Consider the following 9,898-nt stretch of genomic DNA (forward strand, 5'->3'; position numbering starts at 1 on the left):
TACTCTTTTTCCTATTTGGAACCAGTCTGTTGTTCCATGTCCTGTTCTAACTGTTGCTTCCTGACCTGCATACAGAGTTCTCAAGAGGCAGGTCAGGTGGTCTGGTATGCCCATCTCTTTCAGAATTTTCCACAGTTTCTTGTGATCCACACAGTCAAAGGCTTTGGCATAGTCAATAAAACATCAGTCTTGGTTCCTCGTATAAAGATGAACAGTGTTGTGCTATAGTGAAGGGTTCACTACAACATGCATCTCACTTGCAACAGAATTTCTCTTGGCCTTCAGTGTGAGATGGCATTTATCTAGTTCCGGGAGACCCACAGTGAATACTGATCTCCCCTGAAATCTTCCCTCCAAAGAATTTTTGTTAGGGTTGTTGGATTTTGTGTTCAGAGTTACACGCTGTAACCCATTTTCTATTACCAACATATTTGTGTCTCATTCTCAGAGAAGCTTCAACTTTTCATTGCATCCAGACCAAGTAAAGAATGTTGGAAAATAAATGATTTACCCATAGGGAATGGATTTCCAAAGCTTGGGTTCCATTTCAACAGCCTGATTGCAGTCACACTATTTTCTCAGTGACAGAGAACTGAGAAATTACCAGTGAAATAAGACCATCATGTCCTGTGTCCTTCCATGTTGCAGTCATCGGAAGACTTCACGACAGCCTTCCACATTTCTTATAAACTTTGGGCCCTGGCTTATGGTCACTGTTTTCAGGACTAATCTTGTCATTGTTCACAGCCATTTCAACATCTGTGTGGATGATCCCTTTGGGTCTTTTATCTTCTCTTCTCCATTGCTTCTTAGTCATCCACATTCATTGTCATTATCCTTGCCTCCACCACAATCTACAGACTTTATTTTCTTGGGCTCCAAAATTACTGCAGATGGTGACTGCAGCTATAATATTAAAAGACACTTGCTCCTAGGAAGAAAAGGTGTGACTGACTTAGAAAGCATATTAAAAAGCAGAGACATTACTTTGGCAACAAAGATCTGTCTAGTCAAAGCTATGGTTTTCCTAGTAGTCATGTATGGATGTGAGAGTTGGACCATAAAGAAGGCTGAGCACCAAAGAATTGATGCTTTTGAACTGTGGTGTTGGAGAAGACTCTTGAGAGTCCCTTGAACAGCAAGGTAATCAAACCAGTCAGTCCGAAAGGAAATCAGTCCTGAATATGCATTGGAAGGACTGATGCTGAAGCTGAAGTGCCAATACTTTGGCCAACTGATGCAAAGAGCTGACTCATTAGAAAGACCCTGATGCTGGGAAAGATTGAAGGCAGGAGAAGAAGGGGACGACAGAGGATGAGATGGTTGGATGGCATCACTGACTCCATGGATATGAGTCTGAGCAAGCTCTGGGAGATGGTGAAGCCTGGTGTGCTGCAGTCCATGGGGTCGCAAAGAGTTTGACACGACTGAGCCACTGAACAACAACAACTGTCCTCACCCCACTGAGTCCTGACTTCTGTCCTTATAACCCAGCGTGGATTCCGTAGTCCACCATTGTGGTCATTCCCCTGCCTATGTCCCCTCTCCCTTCATCGTCCTAACTTGGCAAATATCCCTCCACCTCCCCAAACTCCTCCCACAACACTGCTTAAATTCAACTCTGCCTACTCTGGACCTCCACCTAGGGAGCTGAACATGGCTGGGGAGAAAGAGAATACAACCACGCAGAGGACTCACTTTTTTCCTTTTAAATGAGACATAGTTTATGTACATGATTATGTAAGTTATAGGAATACAACATAGTGATTCACAACTTTTAAAGGCTACATTCCATTTATAGTTATTAACATTATAAATTATTGGCTGTATTCCCTGTGTTGTACCCTATATCCTTGTAGCTTGTTTATTTTGTGAAAGTGAAAGTCACTTAGTCGTGTCTGACTCTTTGCGACCCCATGGACTATGAAGTTCATGGAATTCTCCAGGCCAGAATACTGGAGTGGGTAGCCTTTCCCTCCTCCAGGGGATCTTCCCAACCCAAGGATCGAAACCAGGTGTTGTTGATTTTGTACATAATAGTTTTTACCTCCTACTCTGCTCCCTTTGCTCCCTGCCCTCTCCCCACTGATTTGTTCTCTGTTAACCTGCTTCTTTTTTTACATTCACTAGTTTGTTGTACTTTATAGATTCCACTCTTAAGTGATACCATACAGTATTTGTCTTTCTCTGTCTAAATTATTTCACTTAGCCTAATACTCTCCAAGTCCATCCTGTGCTGTGCTTAGTCACTTAGTCGCGTCTGACTCTTTGTGACCCCATGGACTGTAGCCTGCCAGGCCTCTGTCCATGGGGATTCTCCAGGCAAGAATAGTGGAGTGGGTTGCCGTGCCCTCCTCCAGGGGATCTTCCCAACACATGGGATTGAACCCAGGTCTCCTGCATTGCAGGAGTTTACCGTCTGAGCCACCAGGGAATCCCAGAGTCCAAGTCCATCCATGTTGCAAATGGCAAAACTGCATTCTTTTATGACTGACTAATATTTCATTGTATATATGTACCACATCTTTATCCCTTCATTATTGATAAACACGTAGGCTGCTTGAATATCTTGACTTTTGTAAATAATGCTGTTATGAACACTGGGGCCCAGGTGTCTTTGAATTACTGTTTTTGTTTTTCTCAAATATGTACCCAGGAGTGGAACTGCTGGATCATATGGTAGGGAGGACTCACTTTTAATTCATTTACTTCCAGTGGACCTCAGCACTCATGGCAGCCCTGTTACACTTCCCTAATCTATTACACTGGAGAAGGCAACGGCACCCCACTCCAGTACTCTTGCCTGGAAAATCCCATGGATGGAGGAGCCTGGTAGGCTGCTGTCCATGCGGTCACTAAGAGTCAGACACGACTGAGTGACTTCACTTTCACTTTTCACTTTCATGCATTGGAGAAGGAAATGGCAACCCACTCCAGTGTTCTTGCCTGGAGAATCCCAGGGACGGGGGAGCCTGGTGGGCTGCCATCTATGGGGTCGAACAGAGTCGGACACGACTGAAGCGACTCAGCAGCAATCTGTTACCTATTCATCTGTTCTCAAACTCCCAGTAGCTCCTCCCATATCCACTCTTTTGCTGCTCATTTTGCTGCTCATTATACCTCATTCTGTATTTCACTGAGAAAAGCAAAGTAATCAGAAGAAAATTTCATATGCTACCACAGCCTCGTGTACCAACCTCCCTGCATCTGCCTGCCTTCCGCTCACTGGGCAGACCATCCGTGCTCCACGGTGTCTTAGATCAGCATTCCCCAGCCTGCTAATGTCCAGCAAAACAGCCATGTCAGAGTCACCAGTGACCTCTGGTTGCTAAACCCAGTGGTCATATCTCAGTCATCATCCTACTGACTAAACAGCAGCGCCTGATTCTGCCAATAGTCTTTCCTGCTTGACACACTCTCTTTGTCTGGCTTCTGGGCACCACATCCTTCCTCTGGTTGCCTCCTACTTACTGACTCAGTCCCTTTGGTGGTTTGGCTTCATCTTTGAGACACGATGACATTGGAATGCCCCAGGACTCCATCCTTAGACCTCTATCCTTTTTCATCTACACTCACTTTGTGGGTGGATGAGTGTCATAGCTTTGAATTGCCCTCCATAGAGTTTATACATTTACGCAAATAGTCATTATTCACTCAAGGACAATCCAAATTACTTTAGTTACAAATGTTTTTCTTAACTGGGAATTTTTCAGTGATTCATGGAGAGCTTGCCTATAGTCAAGGTAGCAGATGTGGCACCACATTGTGATAATTTTCTCATCATGGGATAAAGAAAGATTGTATGCAACAAAACAAAACAAAAAAACCAAGGACATTCTGCAACAAATATCTCAGTGAGAATGTTTAAAAATTAAATTGTGTTTTCTGCTGTCAGCTTCTTAGACTGTGGCTTTAGAGCTTCTGATGTTCATACTTAAGATAAGTCTCCAGCAATTAGAATGCAACAATGGTAAAGCTAAAATATCCCCCTTCTTGTGATTACTGGGTTATAGTTTCTCCGTTGGGTGTTATGTGTTTGATTAAAAAAGGCACGTAGCACTGACACACTTCTTATTATAGGAAAAAAAAATTTCATGTCACTTACCAGTATGGGGCACTTACCAACATGGGGAAGCCACATACATGTGATGGTGTCTGTTGATCCTTAAGTCTGAGATGGTTAATTAAGATGAAGCGAACAGTGTTGCTTGTGGATCTTTGTTGTTTTTAAATCACTGATCTGTGTCATCTGTAGGTTTTTACAGAATGAAATTCTTATGCTATTGAGTGTGAAACAAATCTGATCAAGACTTTATGACTAAACAGCTTGTATGAAGAAATTAAAAAATAGTGTGAAATAAATGGGGCTTTTTTAAGAATCCTGCCAAATGCTTTTGTAGCCATTTTTCTCTACCTAGTCAGGGAACAAGGAGGGAGGAGGAAATTATGGTGAAAAAAGTCTTATGAGAAAGTGGAGAAAGTGAAAATGCATCTTTTTCATCAGTGTATTTTGTTTCAAGGCTGCCCAGTATATAGTTTTCACCTGGAAAACAAAAACTCAGTGACTTTGAGAAGAGCTGATTCAACAATTGATCAATATAATCAGTGTAGATAATTGATCTGGCCTCTTGAGGACCCAAAGTGAATTATCTATAAATTACCTACACAGTTGCCAAATCACCCTTTGAGTTTGAATTTCATAGAAACATTCTATATCTTGAGATTGTCCTATTGTGTTATTTGTAAGAATTGACATTTCAAATGGATCTTTGCCGAGCACTATGTCTGAGTGCCATGGTGCTTTAGAATGTGCAGATGTGAGATGTGTGCTAAGATCCAGTCAGGCCTGGTATTCTTTGTAAGCTATGATTTGTTAATTAATAAGACTGATCCAGGAACTTCCCTCATGGTCTAGGGCTAAGACTCCGTGTTACCAATGCAGGGGGCCCAGGTTTGATCCCTGGTCAGGTAACTAGATCGCACATGCCTCAACTAAGAGTTCGCATGCTGCAACTAATAAAAAAAAAAAAACAACCCAAAACGCATGCTGCTACTGAGACCTAGTGCAGCCAAACAAGTTAATAATTTATTTTCAAAAACAAGACTGATCCAATAGTTTGCAACTTTGAGACAGACTCCCTAAGAATAAGCTCATGTACCCTAGAGAATTGTGGAATTTGTGAAAAGATAATAAATGCTCGTCTTTTACTGGGAATGCATTATGGTAGAATGCCTTTTCTGGCCTCATTCAGTGTTGAAGGAAAAAAGCATGATCTGGGGTATTAACCTTTTCTCTGCTCATTTCAGTAATTGGCTTAGATGTGAAGATTTCAGACACCATTTCCATGACACAGTTTTCCCCTTGGCCGTTTTCTTGGCAGGTTCCAGAGGGAAAAGTGGTAGTTCTTAATTTCCGATTCATAGACCTGGAGAGTGACAACCTGTGTCGTTATGACTTTGTGGATGTGTACAATGGCCATGCCAACGGCCAGCGCATCGGGCGCTTCTGCGGCACATTCCGGCCTGGAGCCCTTGTGTCCAGCAGCAACAAGATGATGGTGCAGATGATTTCCGACGCCAACACAGCTGGGAATGGCTTCATGGCCATGTTCTCTGCCGCGGAACCAAATGAAAGAGGTATTGTTCCCACATTACAGCAATAATAAGGGCCCATAGTTACTGAATGCCTCCTGTATGACAGGCACTGTTCTAGGCACTTAATCCAAAGTTTAAGAGCAATTCTTCTCAAATGGAGAGCTAATAAATACCACCAAATCATCAATGTGTTAGTCACTCAGTCATATTCGATTCTTTGCGACCTCATGGACTATACCCCACCATGCTCCTCTGTCCATGGAATTCTCCATGCAAGAATACTGGAGTGGGTTGCCATTCCCTTCTCCAAAGGATCTTCCCGACCCAGGGATTGAACCTGGTCTCTGGCATTGCAGGCAGATTCTTTACTGCTGAGCCCACCAAACCATCAAAAAAATCAGTCTTGCCAATGGCCAGGGATGGACTGGGAGTTTGGGGTTAGCAGATGCAGACTGTTATATATAGAATGGTTAAACAACAAGTCCTACTGTATGGCACAGGGAATTATATTCATGTATTCTGAGATAAACCATATACAAAAATCAGTATTTTTTTAAAGCTCATATATATTCTTATAAAATTCAAAGGTAGAAATTCATGGAGTAAAAAATGTGAAACCTTGCATACAGATATAGAGACTTTTGCCCCATGGTAGTCCCCTCTTAGAAATAGCCAGGCATGGCTGGTGGGTCCCATACATGCTTTGTGCACTTACTTACTAGTTTGTACTTTTGCAATAACTTTTAAAATGTATAAGTGGGGTCATGCTTTCATATTGTTTCACAGCTTTTTCTTTTTGCTTCGCCCTACAAGTTGGAGTAGTTTCACATCAGTACATGTGATCTCCCAAGGGTAGAAACCTCCATCCTTGGAAGACAGCTGCAATGGCCAAGATCTGCAGCCTTCTGCCTAAAGGCACTGCCTAATCTTTTCTTGCCTTGGACTGTAGCTCAGCCTCTCTGGTTTGAGATATTAGAGTACAGAATCTGGGGCTGACAGAGCAGCCAGAACACTTGGGAGGAAATCCTGGCTGGGAGCTTCTGAAGAATTGAGGCACAAAATATACACATAAAATCCACCCAAATCTTTGGCTAACAGCTAAACTCTACATATATGGGGGAGAGCCCAGGTGGCCTGGCACAAAAGCATTATCTGGAATATGAAGAAACCGATCCAAGATACAGCTGCTGCCCATTAGCAGGGTGACAGACTTTGAGCTTGGATATAGCCAAGTTGAATGCCTGCCAGAACAAAAATCACTTTTCATTGGAACACAGTAGAATCTAGAGACTTTATAGTGTATCATAATGTATACACATACACATAATGTATATACATATACATATGTATATACTTTATAGTGTATTCATAATGTCCAGTATCCAATCATCTGATGAAACCAGGAAAGTGTGTCTATATACAACAAAAAAAGCAGTCAATAAAAATTGACCCCCAGGGCTTCCCTGGTGGCTCAGTGATAAAGCATCAGCTTGCCAATGCAGGAGATACAGATTTAATCCCTGATCCAGGGAGATCCCACATGCTATAGAGCAACTAAGCCCGTGCACCACAACTGCTGAGCCTATGCTCTAGAGCCCAGGAGTTACAATTACTGAGCCCACGTGCCGTAACTACTGAAGCCCATGCACCCTACAGCCTGTGCTCAGCAACGAGAGAAGTCACCACAAAGAGAAGCTACACACCACGACGAGAGAGTAGCCCCCGCTCACCACAACGAGAGAAAAGCCAGTGCAGCAACAAAGACCCAGCACAGCCAAAAGTAAATAAATAAATACTTTTAAAAAACTGCACCTAGCCCAGAGGTTACAATTAGCAGACAAGCGTTTTAAAGCGGCTATTATACATATGTTTAAAGATTTAAAGGAAAATATATGTGTAAGAAAAATAAACTGAGAATCTCAGAAAAGAATACAATAGTAATGCTAGAGCTGAAAGATAAGAGACTATGAAATTTTGAAATTTATCTGAGGGACTTACAAGTAGATTGGAGATGGTAGAAGAAAAATGCAGTGGTTTTGATTAGAACTGATTCAATCTGAAGAACCAGTAGGAAAAAGATGAAAAAATGACAGCCTTGGAGATTAGTGAGACAATATCAGGTGGTCTAACATATGTGTAATTTGTGTCCCAGGGGAAAAAGAGAGTGATAAAAGTGCAGAAAAAAGGTATCTCAAGAAATAATGGCTTGGAGCCACCCAAATTTAGTGAAGAACATCAATTTACAGAGCTAGGAAGGTTAACAAACCCCAAATGAGATAAGTAAAAAATGAAGCCACACCTGGCCACGTCATGATGAAAGAAATCAAAAGATAAAGAGAAAATCTTAAAGTCAATCAGATAAAACCCAAATTACATTTAGAAAAACAATGGTATGCAGGATGGCTTTCTTTTAATCAGAAACAGTAGAGGCCAGAAGGCAGTGGAACAGCATCAACCCAGAATTCTATAACCAGACTTCAAAAATGAAAGTGAAATAAAGACATTTTCAGATAAACAACCATGTCACAAGAAATACTGAAGGAAGTTTCTTAAATTGAAGGGAAGTGGCCCCACAGGGTAACTGAAAGGTAACAGGATTGAAGGCCACTGGAAATGGTAAATATAGCAGACTATGTATTATTTTATTTTCTTCTCTTCATTTCTTTACCATCTGTCTGTTCAAAACAAAAAGCTTAAGTGCGTATTGTGGCAAGTATAATATATGATATAAAATATATGACAACAATGGAACAAAGGATGGAGAAGCAAGTGGAAATATACCATACATGAAGACATATTCAGTTAACTCTAAAAGGTTGTGATAAGTTAGAGATGCATATTGCAGTCCCTAGAGAATCCATTAAAAATGCCTTTTTCATTTTAACTAAAAGCCAAAAGATGAATACCAGAATTATTTAACCCCCGCAAAGAGGGCAGGAAAGGAAGAAGAGATGGAACAAGAGAAAGGTGTGACAAATAGAACAAAATAGTAGTTGGCACACTCAATCCAAGCATATCAATAAACACATTAAATATAGAGGATTAAATACTCCAATTAGAAGACAGTATTAGAATGGGTTAAAAAGCAAAGCCCTCAAGAAACAAGAAAAAAGTCAAATAAATAACCTAACTCTACACCTAAAGCAACTAGAAAAGGAAGAAATGAAGAACCCCAGGGTTAGTAGAAGGAAAGAAATCTTAAAAATTAGAGCAGAAATAAATGCAAAAGAAACAAAAGAGACCATAGCAAAAATCAACAAAACCAAAAGCTGGTTCTTTGAAAGGATAAATAAAATTGACAAACCATTAGCCAGACTCATCAAGAAACAAAGGGAGAAAAATCAAATCAACAAAATTAGAAACGAAAATGGAGAGATCACAACAGACAACACAGAAATACAAAGGATCATAAGAGACTACTATCAACAATTATATGCCAATAAAATGGACAACTTGGAAGAAATGGACAAATTCTTAGAAAAGTACAACTTTCCAAAACTGGACCAGGAAGAAATAGAAAATCTTAACAGACCCATCACAAACACGGAAATTGAAACTGTAATCAAAAATCTTCCAGCAAACAAAAGCCCTGGTCCAGACGGCTTCACAGCTGAATTCTACCAAAAATTTAGAGAAGAGCTAACACCTATCCTGCTCAAACTCTTCCAGAAAATTGCAGAGGAAGGTAAACTTCCAAACTCATTCTATGAGGCCACCATCACCCTAATACCAAAACCTGACAAAGATCCCACGAAAAAAGAAAACTACAGGCCAATATCACTGATGAACATAGATGCAAAAATCCTTAACAAAATTCTAGCAATCAGAATCCAACAACACATTAAAAAGATCATACACCATGACCAAGTGGGCTTTATCCCAGGGATGCAAGGATTCTTCAATATCCGCAAATCAATCAATGTAATACACCACATTAACAAATTGAAAAATAAAAACCATATGATTATCTCATAGATGCAGAGAAAGCCTTTGACAAAATTCAACATCCGTTTATGATAAAAACTCTCCAGAAAGCAGGAATAGAAGGAACATACCTCAACATAATAAAAGCTATATATGACGAACCCACAGCAAACATTATCCTCAATGGTGAAAAATTGAAAGCATTTCCTCTAAAGTCAGGAACAAGACAAGGGTGCCCACTTTCACCATTACTATTCAACATAGTTTTGGAAGTTTTGGCCACAGCAATCAGCAGAAAAAGAAATAAAAGGAATCCAAATTGGAAAAGAAGAAGTAAAACTCTCACTATTTGCAGATGACATGATCCTCTACATAGAAA

At 40.6% G+C, this 9,898-nt stretch overlaps 1 protein-coding gene across 1 annotated transcript in view; it reads left to right on the top strand.

Moving 5' to 3' along the window:
- Positions 1-9,898, top strand: part of PCOLCE2 (procollagen C-endopeptidase enhancer 2) — a 98,089-nt gene that overhangs the window by 59,935 nt on the left and 28,256 nt on the right. The window contains exon 3 of the mRNA XM_010858143.1: positions 5,382-5,637. Within this exon, the coding sequence (XP_010856445.1) occupies positions 5,382-5,637 (256 nt within the window). The remainder of the gene's footprint in view (positions 1-5,381; positions 5,638-9,898) is intronic.

The sequence above is a fragment of the Bison bison genome, unplaced genomic scaffold (genome assembly GCF_000754665.1).
Source record: "Bison bison bison isolate TAMUID 2011002044 unplaced genomic scaffold, Bison_UMD1.0 scf7180017864384, whole genome shotgun sequence".
NCBI classification, from domain to species: domain Eukaryota; kingdom Metazoa; phylum Chordata; class Mammalia; order Artiodactyla; family Bovidae; genus Bison; species Bison bison.